This window comes from Antechinus flavipes, chromosome 1 (genome assembly GCF_016432865.1).
Source record: "Antechinus flavipes isolate AdamAnt ecotype Samford, QLD, Australia chromosome 1, AdamAnt_v2, whole genome shotgun sequence".
NCBI classification, from domain to species: domain Eukaryota; kingdom Metazoa; phylum Chordata; class Mammalia; order Dasyuromorphia; family Dasyuridae; genus Antechinus; species Antechinus flavipes.
In genome coordinates this window covers 507,169,744-507,188,246 of record NC_067398.1, presented here as the reverse complement: position 1 = coordinate 507,188,246, position 18,503 = coordinate 507,169,744, and the positions used below count along the sequence as shown (strand labels likewise).

The 18,503-nt window shown below is 37.4% G+C and overlaps 1 protein-coding gene and 1 non-coding gene across 7 annotated transcripts in view; one reads left to right on the top strand and one right to left on the bottom strand.

Moving 5' to 3' along the window:
- Positions 1–1,293: 1,293 nt before the first annotated feature.
- PTPRM (protein tyrosine phosphatase receptor type M) overlaps positions 1,294–18,503 on the bottom strand; it is a 966,854-nt gene continuing 949,644 nt past the window's right edge. For all 6 annotated transcript variants that reach the window (XM_051970436.1, XM_051970437.1, XM_051970431.1 and 3 more), the window contains 2 exons: positions 16,529–16,664; positions 1,294–2,178 (listed from right to left, as the gene is read on the bottom strand). In XM_051970436.1, the coding sequence (XP_051826396.1) occupies positions 2,125–2,178; positions 16,529–16,664 (190 nt within the window). In that variant the 3' untranslated portion in view covers positions 1,294–2,124. The remainder of the gene's footprint in view (positions 2,179–16,528; positions 16,665–18,503) is intronic.
- LOC127546101 (small nucleolar RNA U6-53/MBII-28) lies at positions 6,150–6,255 on the top strand. Its single transcript, XR_007949961.1, has one exon. It is a non-coding gene; the product is annotated as a small nucleolar RNA U6-53/MBII-28 (small nucleolar RNA).

Sequence of the window (18,503 nt, the reverse complement as noted above, 5' to 3'; positions counted from 1 at the left end):
CAGTTCTGAAACCTAAGTAGCAACAGTCTGGATGGGTGCTTCAGCAGCTTTAGCTGGAGGAATAAGAAGTTTTACTCAACCCTGAATGAAGCACTGGGTTGTTCTGAGATCTTGGGACTAGCTTTTACGCTTAGAAGTAGAACTGAAAGAGTCACTGCAGGGTGCTATCTACTCTAAGCAATCCTCTTTTAGCCTACAAAGTATCCTTGGGGATTTCCCAGATGGAGTTTCTTTTTTTCCCTCTTGTCAAATGGCAAAATTTATTGAAAGGAATATAACACTATTACAAAGAGTTCAGTAAAGTTACAGTATGAAAGAGAGACACTTTATCCAGCTTCTACCATAGATTTGCTAATTCTGTGGCTCAAGGGCTAGGGCATGTTAATTCTATAACCCAAGGGTAGAACTGGGGAGTATCTGAGATGGAGTTTCTTATTACTCTCAAATCATTTTTGCAAAAAAACAAAACAAAAAAAATCCCCCCAACACTATGGAAATTAGTGACAATATGTCTACTATGTTTTTCTTATAAACAGTAAAAACCATTTTATGTAATGGGAGCAGGACTATAGTCATTGTATAAAAGTAGAACTTTTTTTAAAGGCCATTTACCCTAAAGAATATGTATATGCATGAATGTGTGAGTGTGTGTGTGTGTATGTATGTATGTATTCTGATGGATGTGTGTGAATCGTGCTGCCATTCTTTTTTTTTTTTTTTTTACAGATTACTTATTATACCAAAAAATACAGCTAAAGAATACATATAATACTCATAAGCATCTTCTAATCTTCTTTACCACTCATTCATTTTAATTTTCATGCTCTCATTATCGAGTGAATGAGGCAAGGAGGGGGAAGATCAATCCCAACCTGCAGAGGGGGAAACTGAAGCAAGCTAAGAAATTGTTAAAGGTCATTCAGGGAACGGAAGAGACGAGCGTCTTGACTCTCAGAATCAGGGGCCAGCTTTCTGCTGGAGTAGCTAGCCAGTTCCAGCTCAGCAACTCATCTTTTTGGTGACCTTTTTGTGCTTTGCTTTCCATGAGTATCGGGGGTAGATGAAGCACAGACTTCTTAATGATAAAAGTCCAAACCAGTGTCTCTCAGCAAACACACTCTCTGCCCCTCTGCCTCCCAACCCCTTCCTGGATAGAATATCTCCATTTCTCATGGGTCTCTAGAGATTGGCAATGGTGCTCCCTCTGAAGGTTCCAAAAGGTGAAATTCAGAGTTAAATAACTGCTGCTTCAGCCCATCCATGTCCTGGTGTACCAGAAATCCAACACAAATCTGCCATGTGCCATCATTTATTGAGCTGAGAATCCATACAAGGTAACAAATGTTTACATTATCATACAGTAAATAAAGCATTTCCAGGGCTTAATAAAAATGATTGTCACTCACTGTGCTTCACAAAAAATTTCTTTTAATGAATAAATAATTTGATGAAATCAAAAAAAAATATTTACAATATAAACAAATGAAAAAGCTTTGGATCTATTTCACCCGGTCATCTGGTTTGACCTTTTTAGAGTGAATTCCTGTCAAGTTGTTCCTCCTTGAAACATTATTGATCAGAGAGAAACTACCACTCCAGAAAGTTAGCAGGGTTTGTTATGAGTTCTTTGTCTGTTAGTTCAGGTAAGCTACTTATACTTTCTGTTATGTATGTGTTAAAATACAAATATTAACTAAAATAATATATTATCATAAATGCCAGACAACATTCTCCACAGAACAAAAATATACACTTAGCTGTGACAATAACAAAGGATCACAGGCAACAAAATTAAACCTCAAAGGGACAAATTCCTTCATAAGAATATAATTGTGCTCTTTTAATTTACCAGATGTCTAGGCTGCTCTTTCAAGACGATGATTATGAACACAGTATCCGACGACCGCAGAGAGTGTGTTTTGTGTTTCTGTCAGGCAGCAGCAGTATGGTGGAAAGTAGGCAGTGCAGGCGGGTTTATAAACACTTTCTCAGGCTCTTAAAAAGAGCCAATTATACAAAGCAAAATAAGCATGACACTGAGAAGTCTTCATCTCATATACACAAACATCATGGGGCTTTGCGGTTCCCGGGAGGGCGTGAGGGTCTGCAGGGCAGCTTTCTCCATCAGCCAGAATTCAAGTATTCTAAAGCGACTTCATAGCAGAACTTGTATTGGTCCTGGGGAAACAGCAAGGAAAAAACTGTCAGCCGTATGACAGCCAGCTCCAATTTTAGTTAAGATGGTTATGCCAGATTAGAGACTTAATTGGAGTCCATCAATCTCATCACCCAATATGGGAAAGGAAAAAAGTCCCTCTACCTAAGCTGTAGAAATACTCAACAGCTTATGTTTTTTTTCCATAGGGTCATAGATGCAGAGGTAGAAGGACCCTCCTGAGAACCAACTGAACACTGCTCCCCCAATTTTATGGCTAATGAAGCTGAGGGTCACACAGGTAGTTAGGATGGGAAACTATGTCCTCTGACATAAGGCAGGGTTCTTTTTACTTCTCTCAGGATATTTTTTACAAGTCCTCTCTTGTTTCTGTGGGCAAAGGGTATTTCAGGAAGATGAAAAACCAAGGTCATCGGGTCTCCTGGGAGAGTGTCCAGTAATATGGGCTAATATCATCATGTGTTAGCCATATATAGCTATATCTATATCAGATATGTAGATAGACATAGATATATATATATACATACATAACATGTATGTATATATATATATCTATGTCTATCTATATATATGTGTATAGTTACCATGAGATTGGAGGAGGTAATTAGCAAAAGCTAGTCTCTTTTCCTGAGTTGTTGGACACTGTGCAATATTATCAATCATCATCATCATGATCACCATCACCATCATCATCATTACACCACCATCACCACCCTTAATCATTATAGCTGGCATTTATATACTATTTATATTTATATAGTATTTATATAGCTTTAATATTTTCAATGTTCTTTGTAAATATTATCTCATTTGATCCTTACGATAACTTTGAGAGGTAGGTTCTATTACTATTTTTACAGAGAGAGAAGCTGAAGCAGACAAAAGCAAAAGGGATTTGTTCTGAATTCACATTGTCTGAGGCTATCTTTAAACCCCTATCCACCATCTTATCTACCTGGCCCCCTAGCTGCTGGAGATGATAATAAGGAATACTTCTGCTCTTGATTTTGTTCTTCAGTTGAGGAGGGTCCTCCTAAGCCAATAAACATTAGTTAAGTAGCGACTATGTGCCAGGATTTGTCATAAGCACTAGAGAGACAAAGGTAAAAGACAGTTCTTGCCCTCAAGAAGCTTATAGTCTATTTACAATCACACTCTGTCGACAAACTCACAAAGGTAGCTTTTTTAAAAATTACTGGTTAATTTTTAAATAGGAGGTGGGGCTTCATATAAAATCATCATTAATCAGCATCAGATCTTTAGGGCAGTTGATTTGAGATCCTTAGAGAGTATTGTGATATTTGTTTTGTTTTGTTTTATGTTAGCACATGGAAAAAGACCCAGATACAAAGTGCTGCAATGTAGCTGCAATGTTGAAAAGTACAAAAAAAATTTCTCCTCATACTTGCCCCCTCAATTATAAATTTGAAAATGATGGGGCAAAAGATAAAATAAAAAATCACAACTACCACCTCCATGCCTCAACTCCCACCCTACCCTCACAAACAAAAACAAAAACAATCTGAACAATTGCTGGGCAATAAACAAACAACATGTACACACAAACTATGTATTTGTGTCTTGATTCATTCTTCTTTTTAATGGGGGAACATCCCAATCAATATAATAAGTGATCAGGATAGGAGACTAGACCTGTGTTTACTTTCATAATAGGGAACTTCCCACTAAATAAATTCCTTCTACCATCAAATGTCAGTACCTTTTCTATAATTTGTTGTCTGAGAGTTGCTGAGACCTTTGAGCTTTGCCTAGTGTCACAAAGGGTTAGCAGAGGGACTTGAACTCGGTTCTTACTGGCTATGAGATTGACTTTTTACCTACTACATCATGCTGCCTTTTACTAATGAGTAGTTCTGAGATCCATGTCCTGGGTTGTGATAGTGGCCATTTACACCTTAGAAAGAAGTACTAACGAGCTCACACTTTGCGGTGTGGTCTTTACTAAACTGTTTTTCTTTGCTGTAAGAGAAGGGTTCAATGGGATGAGGCAGTGGGTTGGAGATGATTGGAAGATCCAAAAAAAAAAAAAAAAACTCAACAAGAGAACATTTAGAAAAAAGCCAAAGGGGAAAAAAGAAGAGAAGTTATTCTGGTTTGCCTTTATGCATCGGAAAAGGTTGACCTACAAGAGTCCTCAGGCACCTCTGGAGGGGAGTCATATAGGAGAGAGACAGACTGAACCCCATTTTAGGTGAGCTATTAAATGGCTGAGTTTCAGACCTTTTCAGTAGACATGGACATAAATAAGTAAACAAATAAATAGCTAGATAAAAATACACACACACACACACACACACACACACACACACATCTTGTTGGCTTTGTAAAAGACAATAAAACCATCCCTTGTTCACCAAACCACTCAGTTTTTAGTTATGGCCCTGGTATCTAAATTCCAGGATTTTAGTGAGAATCAAATGAGACATTTAAAAAAATGCTTAGTGCAGTGTCTCACACATAATAGAGACTTGATAAATGCCTGTTTCCTTCTTATCAATCTCTCCCCTCAGAGATATAATTCCCATTCATTTTTCATTCTAATTGAGAATTCCTTTTACACTTCAAGCTTTTCTTCTCATATACAGATTAGACAGATAGGACAAAAGATATTATCCCATTTTATAGATATGGAAACTGAAGACAAGAGATAAATAAACCAAGGCTCAGAAGAAGTTGACTTGTCAGAAGATAGATAGTGAGTTGCACATATCTGGAACTTTTTAAAACTGTGTTACTTCTCTTGAGAAAAACTTTCCAGCTGAAAGTAAGTCCCTTATGTCAAACAACTGCTTTCTTATTTATTTCTCATTTGCTTCTTGTATTTTGAGGATTGAGCATAGCCCCTTACAAATAGAAGATACTTAGCAAATGTCTGTTGAACTCAGTTATTTTTATAGCCACCCAAAAAGATAAGGTTATAATAAGCATGGCCACATACACACATACATACAAAAAGTGAATGATATGACAAATAAATAAAACATAATTCTATGAGCTCAATTTAAAAAAAAAAGTCTACTAGGGGCAGCTAGGTGGTACAGTGGATAGAGCACCAGCCCCGAAGTAAGTCACTTAACCCCAATTGCCTCAGCAAAAAACAAAACAAAAACAAAAAAAATCCCCAAACCTCTACCAGTCCCATGCTTCCCTTTACTGTAGGAGTTCTTTATCTGGGTATTATCTACCACTAAGGTGTCCAAAGCTTGAATTCCAGGAATTCATTTACTTGGATAGGGGAAAAAACATCTTTACTTTGATAAGCTTCTAAATGCAATTTAGAATTCCTTTAATTATGAATTTTGAAAGGGAATATATAGGTTTTGTGGTATAAAACCAAAGGTTTAGAACACTTAATGGGGAGGATACAAATTGGTGAATAAACTGAACATTCTTTTTTATTTTATTATTATAGCTTTTTATTTACAAGATATATGCATGGGTAATTTTTCAGCATTGAGAATTGTGAAACCTTTTGTTCCAACTTTTCCCCTCCTTTCCCCCATCTCCTCCCCAGATAGCAGGTAGACCGATGCATGTTAAATATGTTAAAGTATATGTTAAATACAATATATGTATACATATCCATACAATTATTTTCTGCACAAGAAGAATCAGACTTTGAAATAGTGTATAATTAACCTGTGAAGGAAATAAAAAATGCAGATGGACAAAAACAGAGGGATTGGGAATTCTATGCAATGGTTCATACTCATTTATTTCACTGGGTGTAGTTGGTTCAATTCATTACTGCCCTATTGGAACTGATTTGATTCATCACATTAAACTGAACATTCTTTATTATTCACCTGGAAAAAAAAATTCTTTTCCTGGGTGGATGGCTATTTATTGAGTCAATGTTGTTCTAACATTTGTTATTTTAGGAATTAGTAACATTTATTTTGGAAAAATTAAAAAACTCCTTTAATTTAAAAAAGTTTCAAAACCTTTTTTAACCTAATGATGGTGCTGCCATGCTAGTCACAAAGAGTAGTAATATTTCTATTATTTGTGTGCTTTATAGAGATGACACAGATTTTTACCACTGAAACCTCAGGGACCCCCATCCCTTTTTATGGAAAAATGGTTTTGTGCATAGATCTAATTGTGCAATTAATTTCAATGACTACTAGGAACCAGACAGGAACATTACCTCGCTCTACTCCTTTAACATATTAAAATGCATTAAGTGGTGAAATGTAGTAGCTGGCCTGGGGCCACAACACAGGCAAAGAAACACAGAAGGGATTTCACGCTTCAGTGCTGACGACCCGTAACCCCTGGAAGTCACTGAAATTGCCCTGTCGTACTCATGACTATAATTCTCAAAATGAATCTGCCCTCTCCCATCTCATCCCCACTAAACAGACTGCCAATTCCACAGTATGTGATTACTGGCTTCTGGATTAGTCAAATAAGGGAAGCAGGCAGGAATACAACTAATTAGAGCCCCGACCTCCCAGCATCTCCTAAGAGCCTGAAATTTTCTTGCCCTGCAAACTGATTATACTTGATCACCAGGTACAGGTTGTCTTCTGCACAGCAGTCCCTTCTTTCAATTCCTTTGCTTTTGAGCAGTATAATTAAGCCATGTGAGGTGTCCCTCTGCTTAAGGGAGAGAATTTTCTCCTTTTTTTTCTAGATGCTTCCACTTTCAGGCTCATTAATTAGTTTTAGGCTTGAAAAGAGGGCAAAAATGGAATGTGTGCTGACAAAGAGAAGACTAGCTTGCTGCTGGGACCCAAGCATAGAACTGGAGAGTTAATAGAGATTTTTAAGAACCTCTAGTCCAATCTTCCCCGGAGTATCAATGTGTTCCATGATGTCACTAACAAGTTGTTATACTGCCTCCAATGGAATATGTTCAGCAGCGGGGAGCTCACCACCACTCCAAAAAAGCCCACTCCATTTTGGGGCTATTGTTCTAATTTTTAGGAAGGTTTTTTCTCCTTCTATTGAACTTAAATCTACTATTGTAATTTCTCACCATTTGGTGTTCAGTCTTTGGGCCCAATCAGAACAAATCTTGTTCCTCTTTTATATGACAACTCTTTAACCCATTCATCTTTTCCCATTTTTTGTGGGTTAAGCATCTTAAGCTCCTTCCATTAATTTTTTTAGGGCTCAGTTGCTAGCATGGTCTTAAATCTGTCCACTCTCCTGGACATACTCTAGCTTGATAAAGTAGACCAAATTAGACCCAATAGCTCATATGTTTATAATATCTCTATGGACACTGAAGTTCTAGTGATGTACTTCAAGAAAGCATTTGACGACCTTTATGGCTACCCTATCCCTCAGTTAACTGTCTTGAGCTGAAAGTTTATTAAGTCTTTTTCATATGAAAAGTTTTCTAGAGCTATATTTCTCCTTTACCCCCTTTTACTTATATAGTTGATTTTGAACTCAGACCTACAGTTTAACATTTCCCCTTGCTAACTATTGTTTTTAGCTTTCAAAGTACAAAAATAATGTCACTTTCACAGTTCATAATCAAGTGATTTCCTTCATCTAGATCACTGATGAAAATAACAGAACAGGACCAGGGATACTTGACTTGAGGTATCTCTCAAGTAAACACTAATTCATTAATCTTACTCGTTGGGTTGGCTTGACCGTCCAAATATGAGCCCAACTAATTGTACTATTACACAATTTATTTTGGGGCAGCCAGTGGGCTTAGAGCCAAGAAGACTCATCTTCTTCCCAAGTTCAAATCTGGCCTTAGACATTTGTTATGTGACCTTAGGATGGTCATTTTACCTGCTGTCTCTGTTTTCTCCATTCTAATATTTTTTGCCAAGAAAACCCTAAAATGGCATCACAAAGAGTCAGAAATGACTGAGCAACAATAAGAACAACACAATTTATAATTCTCTACTTTGCAAAGATAATTTTGAAAGGCTTTGCTGAAAATCCAGACACAGAAAATTCAATGATATTCCTTTGATTTGCTATTCTAAAAACCTTGTTTTAATAAAAGGATATGCAGTTAGTATGGCATGACCTGTTCTTAATAAATTCATACTGGTTTTCAGTCATTGTTTCTTCCTCTTTTAAATGCTTACATCATTCATTCCTTCAGCAGTGGGGTACCTTCCTCCATCATGTGCTCTCTAATGAGATCTACAACCACTCAAACAAGATCAGTTTGATCTCTAAACAAGAAAAAAACTAATAGATAAAAAATGCTTATCATTCAGATTATATCTGGGACAGATACCGTGGATGGACAATGAGCCACATCCAGACTTGAATAGAAAGAAGAGAATGAGCTCCGAATGAGCATTGGGGAAACTACACAGTGATTTTAAACAATTTCAAGCTACTTTGTGACACAAGAACCCATTTTTTAATATCGATAAATATCTAGCACATAGTAGGTACTTAAAAAATGACTATTGGCTGCCATCATCATGGAATACCACAATCTCTAAAGAGGAAATGTTGGGGATGACCTAAGGAAAATGGAAGGTATATGGTCCCTCTATTTATGTGCAAGAAGTGGTGTTAATGATATAATCTGAGTAAAAGATATTTGGAAAAAGAGGTGGGCCAGTTTACATAGTTAGAATAAGAGATAACAGCTGGGCAGTCTACATGCTGTACTAGTAACCCCCAAAATGTTTTTAAAAAACTAGGAGTTGGTCTGTAGAATATTAGATAAATCCTCAATTGAAAACTCAAGAAGAGAGTTCTACAAGATGAGAAGGTAACATTGGATTGTAATTTGTAACACTGGATGCTTCCAAATTTCATCTATGAGTATGTGCCACTTCTCTTGCATTTAATTAGGATAGGAAAAGAAAGCATAACAGTGGGAAATAATGCTGAATGCAAATCTCAGGATAGAGATAAATCAGTCAATCAACAAAAATGCACATGCAGACCTTCGAGATCCTGACTCAAAACAAAAGTATCACTTCTGTGGGAGCAGGTGCAGCTTGGCACCTGAAGAACTACAGGTGTTCTGATTTACTGGCCATCTGGGGACATCAAAAACTCACCACTGTCTAAATGGCAGAGAAGATTCAAAGAGAATACTCTCCAATGGTTACCTGGGGCAAAGTTCCTCTCCCTGCTCCATCTGCCCTTTGAAACTAAGAAGGTTTGACAATTTGCAATTTTGATCTTGGATTTTATTCTTATGGATTCTTCAACTTAAAATAAAGCCCTTATTACAGACTGTACTAATGTGAAGCAAAAGAAATTTACATACATTAATAATTCAAAGCAGAATTATTTGGTCCAATGTTTTCATTTAGGTTATAGAATGTGTAGCTGCACTATTTTACAGTGTAACCTCTAAATCAATAAATATTGCTATTCATGGAAACACTTGCATTTTTCTGATAATATGATATAAATAATAATGAAATATACACATATATTTTATGTGTGTGTGTACATGTTTATTAATTTTCCTTGGTGACTGGGGTTCTTTGATTGGAAATGCAGTGGCCACTTATGGGCCTTGACTCACTACTGATTGTTACAGAAACCTTGATCGGCTCCATTTTTCTTATCTGGGTTGGTTTGCTCCTCCTTAGACAGTCTGATGGCCCTCTGCTCCCAGGGACCCACCACGTTGTTGCTGGACTTAGTGTAGACACCCAACTGACTTGAACCTTGTTGCAGCTCAGAACTCTTGCATTCAGAAGCTACCAGTCCCTGCCTTCAAGAAGTAGGGACTATTAGGCATGCCTCAATAGGCCCTAGCCTATCTTTATATTTTTTAAAACATACATGACTGGGTTACAAGTGCCTTAACACCATACCTGAGTATCTTTTTTGTTTTTGCATCTCTAGTACCTAGCAGAGTGCCTGATGCATAGTAAATGCTTGTTAGATTGGACTGAGATAAAATTGATAGTGCTAGAAAAACCACACAAAATCTTAAATTTAGACAACACAAATCTCTTCTCCTGGGTTCTCTTAACTCTTTAATGGGAACACAAGATTGTCTGAGAAAGAGAGAACACTTTGGAGGCTGCCTAAAATGAGGTGGTGAGAGCAGTTCCCACATCATTCACTTGAAAACACACACACATACACACACAGACAGACACTTATACACCAAAACCTAGTTTCTGTCTTGTAAGTTCACCCTCCCACTCTGCAATCAGCAATCACTTTTTTATGTGCTGAAAGCTAACCTGACTCAAGAAGCAAAATCTTCAATCTTAAAGATGTCCTTTGAGAATGCCCAGCTTTCAACTCTATTTGTATATTTTTCTTTCTTTTTTTTTTTTTTTACAACTTCATTTTATTTGCAGTTCCAAATTCTTTTCCTCTATCTACCACTTGAGATTGCAAGATTCCTGGGGACTTAATAAAGAGACGCTTAGATAATCAGAATTGCAAAATCTGAGGGGTGCAGAGAGAGGGGGAATCAAGCAGATAGCAAAGAGTTGTTCTCATATATTAATTCTAGAATCCTTTCTTCTCCCTCCCATATACATGGAATTTGTGTGAACCCATGGGGCCCTTATCTAACAATTCAGTCAAGAAATATTTATTGGTGCCTAGAGAAAATGAAGAGCTGTATTAGGCTCTTAACCATGCACAATTTTCTTTGATGCAGCTTACAGTGGGGAAAAAAAAGGTCCCTGGAAAAAGTTCTAAGGGTGGGGGGAGAGTTTCATGGTAGTACTTTCTGACACCTGCCAAATTCTATTCCATCTCTTCTGTTTGCAGAACACACCATCTATTGATTGGTATTTCCTGGGAACCCTAAGGATTCAACAGAATGAGCCTATGCATCTATAAATCAGCCAGGGTGGAAAGTAATGTACAATGGTAATCACGGAAGAAGGCATTTTCAGGATTGAGGAAAACACTCTCAGGAATGCTGTGGTCTGAAATCTAAACACTAAGCCTCTTAGGTTCCTCAAAGGCAGCACTACAAATAATTGTTGATAGGATCATATATTCAAAGAACCTCAGAATATCAGATCCAACTTCCTCAATGATGAGGAAAGTAAAGACCTGTAAAGTTTAATGATTTGCTCAGGAGCATAGTATGTGTTTGGTTTGGGATGTCAGCCCAGGGTTTCCTGACTTATTTCAGCATGTGATCTACTCTTATCAAGTTATTCCTCTAAGAAGGACACCTTAAAAGGACACCTTAACTATGGCTATGAAAGAAGAAATATGTAGTTTGAACCTTTAATTGCTAGAACTTTTTATGTGATTGGACGTAGGGAGGAGTGAGGGAAAGAGAATGATCAAAGATGATTTTAAAATTATGCATCTGGGAAAGTGGAAAGATGGTGACATCCTTGACAGAAATGGGGAATGAGGAGGAAAGTTGGCTTTAGAAAGAAAGTTAATGAGTTTCAACTTAGATATTTTGAATTTGAGTACACTACTCATAGAATCATAGATTATAGAATGGGAATGGTCCTTAGCGGCCATGAAGTCCAAACCCTTTCAGCTTACAAATAAAGAAAATGAAGGCCAGGAATATCAAATGCCTGGACCAAGATCATATGGGATAATTAGTTGTAGACACTAAAAGGCAGCTAATGATACATGTGAAAGTGGATCCTGAAGAGAGATTATAGCTAGATATATAGATTTGTGGAATCATACGATTACAGATAATGACTGACCTCATGAAAATTGAGGAGATAGCCTAGGAAAAAAACTTGGAATAGAGCTTTGGGGATATGTATTATTGATGATCCAGTAAAGGAGAATTAGAGGGATTAGAAAAGTAGGAAGTAAATCAAGAGAGAATAATATTAGGAATATTGAAGGAAGAGAAAGAATCTAGGAGAAAGAGGTAGTCACTAGTATCAAATGATCAATAAGGAAGAAGACTGAGAAAAGGCCACTGAATTTATCAATTTGTTTCAGTTGAATAGTGAAGATGGAAACTGGATTGTAAGGAGAAAATCTGAGAGTTGAAAGAAACCTCCATGGTTATGAACTCCTCCTTTAATATCTATAAGTAGTCATTTAACTTCTGAATACATTCTCTCAGCTGTGGAATTCACCACCTTTTAAAGAAGCTCAGCTTGGTTGCTGATTCTTTGTGTGGTCTTAGGCACATCTATAACCTCTCTGGTCCTTCATTTGTAAAAAGACTCAATGAACTTTAGGGACCCTTCCAATCTGAAATATATTATCCTATGATTCCATTCCACTTCTTGAAAGCTACTAGAATGCGCTACAGGCAAGGCATTTCTCTAAATTCCCTAGAATATTTTTTGGGTAGGTAGAAATTTCTTTCTTCAAATTCCAAAGCTTCAAATACATGTAAGAAATGTTCAATTTTCTAAATCTTTTAAATATCACAGTCTCGCAAAGGAGGCAGATTTCAAAACATTAAAAGAAAAACTTCCTAGTAATGAGGGTGATCCCAAAGTGGAATGGCATGCTTCAGCAGACTGTTCTCCCTTATCAGGAGTCTTCAAATACAGGTTGTCTGGCCACTGATTGAAGATGTGGTAATTATAACTCTTGGATGAGACTAGATGACAATTCAGATTCTCAATCCAACAGCTCTTTTCTTTTTCCACATAGATTAGTACTCACTGATAGATGAACAGAGAGAGAGAATGACTTCATGAAAATCTTCAGACAACCTCCAGTTAGCAAATAAAACCCCAGATGATGACAAATATGCTCTTTATAGTAGTGCTCATATTTTTTCCTACTAAATCAGTATTCTAATGCTTTTTATTGGTTTGGAAACAACTTTAGACTCTCCCAGGTTCTATATCAAGCTACAAAAACCATTGGGCCCAATGATATACTTTATGAATGATTGCTTCTCAACATACTAAATTCAATTATATTCAAAATTGAACTCTACTTTTGGGTATCTAGGTGATATAGTAGATTTAGCAATGGGCTTGGAGTTTTCTGAATTTATCTATTACTGTTGAGGTACTGTATCTTCCCAATCATTAATCTAGATGCATCATCAACTTCTCACTCTCAACACTTCCCTCTGTATCCAATCTGTTGCTAAGGTCTATCAAATGCACTTTTGTGACATCTCTCAAATGCATATCCCCTTTTCTCCTCTGACATTGCCATCACTCAGAGGCAGATCACTTTCCATTTATACTATTGCAATAGTCTCTCATCAGGTCTGCCTGCCTCAAATCCCTTTGTATTCTCTCCTATCTTCCCCTTAGCTGTCAAACTGATGTTTCTTTTTCTTTTGTTAATTTTTTATTTTTAAATAACTTTTTATTGATAGAACTCATGCCAGGGTAATTTTTTACAACATTATCCCTTGCACTCACTTCTGTTCTGATTTTTCCCCTTCCTCCCTCCACCCCCTCCCCCAGATGGCAAGCAGTCCTTTACATGTTAAATAGGTTACAGTATTTCCTAGATACAATATATGTTTGCAGAACCAAACAGTTCTCTTGTTACACAGGGAGAATTGGATTCAGAAGGTAGAAATAACCCGGGAAGAAAACCAAAAATGCAAGCAGTTTATATTCATTTCCCAGTGTTCTTTCTTTGGGTGTAGCTACTTCTGTCCATCCTTGATCAATTGAAACTGAGTTAGATCTCTTTGTCGAAGAAATCTACTTCCGAAACTGATATTTCTTTAAGACCAAGTCTACGACCCCATATTCAATAAACTCCAGTGGCTCCCTATTTAACTCTTAGGATCAAATATAAAATCTTGTTTGGCTTTTAAAACCCTTCATAATCTAGACCCCAGTTTTTTAAATCATGGTTTTTGACTCTATATAGGATCTCATAACTGAATATGGGGGGGTCGTGAAATTTTATTATTAGCAAATATTTGATTTGTATACCTATTTTATGTACCTATACATCTGGTGTCACACACATCTTGGACAAAAAGAGGTAATGAGTAGAAGAAATTTAAGAGGTAATTATCTAGATCCTTCTTATCCTTTAAGCTTCTGACATTTTATTCCTCTCTACCTACTCTGCGATCCAAAGCCCCCTGCTATTCCTCAGACATAGCACTCCATCTAACTGAGAGTTTTCCCTCATGCTTGGGACTCTTTTCTTCCTTATCTTCACCTTCTGGCCTTCCTGGCTTCCTTTAAGTCTCAGGATCATTTCTAATCCCTCTTAATCTCAATGCTTTCCCTCTGAGATTATCTCCAATTTGACATGTATTTAAGTATTTTTCAGATGTATCTGATGTAGGTCAAAGTTAATCGGAGACAGGAAGGCATTAAGATCTGGGGAAAAGGAGAGAAAGTGTCCTAAAGTAAGTAGACTTAAGTCCTGAAGGCAGTGAAGCCATCAGAGGTGAGGAGTAAGAACATTTCAGACACGAGGGACAATCTACACATAGTCATGAAGATGGGAGCTGCTATTCTATGTCTGAGAAACAGTACGTTTGCCTCTGTGACTATAATCAAAGAGTTTATGCAGGTAAGTAAAGGATAAGGAGCCTAGAAATGTAGAAGGCGGCCCAGGTTATGAAGAGCTTTAAATACCGAACGGGGGACTTTATATTTGATCGTGTAGATAATATAAAGAGGCACTAGGAAGCTCCAAATGATTTATAATGTCTTAAGATCCTTCCTACTTAGCCAGCATCAAGGATCCTTTTGGCACTTAACTTTGTACTCCACAGAAAATAATCATTTATTTCATCATCACATCAAAGTACCATATTCTGTATTATTGACATAGAAAGAAGCCTGCCATTTCTCCCAGTAAGTCTTGTAAGCAGCAAAATTGGCTGCCAGCTACAGTAAGAAAAAAAAAAGTAAGCTAACCATGGTGGGTTCTATTTCTAATGTGGATCTAGTTAATTCAGGCAAATTCAGTGAGCAAAATGACATTTTATCAAGGTCAGTTTTACTAAATGCCAGCCAAGGGTTATAAGCTATACATCTGTCTAGAAACCAAAAGGTAGCCAAATTCTGAATTTTTAATCGGGGTGTAAGTCTGCCACGATATGGCAGCCTTGGTGGAGCCTCCCAAGCCTAAGAATTCAGCTCTTTGTGAATTCATTTGTGTGCCAGTCAGTGACTCTGGCGTGCTATCCCACTCAGGGGCTCACCTACCACTTACCAATCAGTTGGCAGTTCATCCAACACTCATCTCTATAAACTGCTCGGAAGGGTTGATGTTTGCCATATATACCCTATACAGAGGAGCAGGCGGGAGCAGTGGGTGGAGAGGTGGACCCAACACATTGGCCAATGAGACAACTGTCATAGCTTCTGAGAGAGAGTGTGTGCACCTGGCAAAATGGTCATTTCCCTTCCAAGTCTCCTTCCCCAGGCCGCGCTTCCTGGACCTATCACAACTCATCATGCATAAAACATATGTCTGGGGAGAAGCAGATGTCCAAATGAAGCTGTTCACGTTAACTAGGGTTTGATTGTCTCTAGGAGTTATAACCATTACCAGCACCATTACAATTTACCAAGCCCCAATTATGTACATGGCACTGTACAAATGTTTAATACACTATTATATAGATGAATGGATCTGGGGTCCTTTGATAGTGACTACAGCTAATTTCCCATCTCAAAATATGACCTGCTTGGTGACTCTAAGTTAGCATCTTCATCCCCTAGCTCAGGAGCTGAGGACACACAGCAAGGGGTTGGACTCTGCAGCCTTCACATTTTCTACCCCCCAGGGAAAAGCTTTTTAAAAACTTGCCAGCTCATCTCCCCCAGCCCACACAAAGGCCTCCCCCCACCACATGAAGGATTAATCCTACTGCTCCCCAGTTCATCCTTTCCCAACACAAGACTACAAAAGCCTAATCTAAAAGCTTCTTCCTCTAAGCTGTGTCACTATTCTTGAATCACAGTAGTTGGCACTTCAACAGCTCGGCATAAAAAGAGATTTCATGAAATACTCTAAGAAAATAATTGCATACGATCCTTTGTTTCTCAACTCCTTTAATCCTTCTCTGGGATGTGGCCACCATAATTAAGTGCAATATTCTGGATGTCAAACTAAAACTCACAGCTTTGATAAATATTAGGTGATTAAGCTATTTATAAAATATATAATTTGAAAATCTGGCATTTCATTTGCTACGATTATTTCTTCTGTGCTAGGACTGCTATCTATGTGGATGGCACTGCCAGGAAGGGAAATTAATAAGGATGTTCACTTGTGAGTTTCAAACTATTTCCAAATTTCAAACAAGCTAAGACAAAATCTCCTTGGGAAGAAGCAGATTTTTTTTTTAAGAAAAAAAAAAGAAAGAAAAGCCATTACAAGTGAAATGATTACATTATGCTTTTGAAAATGACTCTTCTTTTGTGAATAACTAACTTAAAAGCTTAGAGATCTCAGGGACTGGTGATAATAGAGATTTTCGATTTAATAGTACAGTTAGAAAGTGCCTACCAGAAGGTCCACCATGTTAGGTTTATTGTTCCTCAGGGTCTTCACAGCATGGAAGACGTCAACTGCCCTCCGGTGCCGGAGCATTTCACAAACAATGCTGATTGCACAAAAAGTCCCACTGCGGCCACCTCCATTCCTGGAATAAAGGGAATAAAGTAGCTGGATTACTTTTTGCCCTTACTTTCCCATTTCTTACTCGTGGGCTGGGTAGCCTATGGAAATATTCTGATTCAAACACTGGTGAACCAATAATTATGACCACCTCTAGAGCTGGGGTGATCTTTTCACCCAGACCATTACCTCTAATTAGCCATAATAGGGGTGAGTTTTCCACAGTATTTGGCACACCTTTGAATGGATATTTGAAAGAGCCTGGGTTCTTGCCCAGTTTTCCATCAGGACCAGGATGCCATGGAACCCAAAGAGTGATTACCAAAAGAAACTAGGGAAATAGAAGCTGGATTTGCTTCTTGTACCTAAGAGAGCTGCTGAATTTGAGACCTTCCTACCCATAAATCTGTCCTCTGATTGAATTCTAAATGCCCATTCATTGCATTCAGAGCATTTTGTGATTTTTAATCTTTGGGTAAGTTTTCTCTGAACATAACCATTAGGTGGAGCTACACTATTCTGAATGGCATACTTTGTTCCTTGGAGAGAAGAAAGGATGAGAAATAAGACAGGAAGATTGTTTTTCCCCTTCTTATTCCTCCTAGACACTTCCTTTCTTATCTTTCCAGTTTTAGGGAATGCCAATATAAACTGATTTCTTAACAAGTCAATAAAGAAATTTTTTTTCATTTCAACCGGCTCAAACTTAAACTACTATATAACAAAGATATTCCTTATTTCCATTTCTTTAAAGGTAACGAGTTTAAAATGGTTTGAGAGTCAGACTCAAATATCTTGTTTCTTAAGGTCATACATACATTCATCTACATGTTCTACTTGAAGATCAACAGGTAATATGGTAGGAAGAACACAAGGCCTGGAATCAAGATACTTTGGTTTGAATGTAGGAAGATCATTTAACCTTTCTGGGTATCAGATTCCTCTCTGCGAAATTTATAATTGAGCAGGTTGGAATAATGAGGAGGTTCTTAATTTTTTTCAGGGAACTGTCCCTTTGGCAGTCTGGTACAACCAGTACAGAAGTACAGATTACTTTTCAGAAGAATGTTTGTAAATATATAAGGTATAATATACAGGATTACAAAGGAAACTAACTTTATTGAAATTTGATTATCAAAATATTGACAAACCAAGATTGACCTCTTGAATCTTTTTGTAATGTTCTCCATCCATCCAAGATTAAGAACCCTATCTAGACTAAACAATCTGTTAGGTTCTTCCCAGCTGTCCAGAAATATGGATTATTTTTTCATTCTAAACCTTTTTTCTTTTTATTTTTCAATCTTGGCATAAAGGATAAGATTATTTTCCCTCCAAAACTTGAGTGACCAGCACAGTATGTCATCACTGTTCATCTAAAGTTCAGTTGCTACTTAATGCTTGTGGTAAATTTATAAATGGGATAATAGGATCAAAAATCAAAAGTTGGCATTATTCAACTTCCTTGAAGCCATGTAGTTCAGTTTCCTGGTTTTAAAGATGAAAAAACCGAGGCCCATAGTCAGGAGTCTTTTTTCTGTATTATAGATTAGTAGGGCTAGTGGCTCCAGCGTTCTTAAAGGTTTCTGAGAAGTGCTGGACTTCTCTTGGCTGTTTATGAAGCAAAGGTCAGCAGCTATAAAGGACATTAATTCCTGGGGAGAAATTTCCCTTCTGAGAAGAAGAGAAGATTTACACCATTTTTTGGAGTCAATAATGGATTTGCCTTGTAAAAATAGTGAGTTTCTATCTATATGATGGACTGAAGGCACAGGAAAAACTGGGCTCTGTTCAAACATACCTTCTGCCACCAGCCTGTCACTGCCATGAAAAACCCTACCCAGAGATTCATCTCTTTAAATTA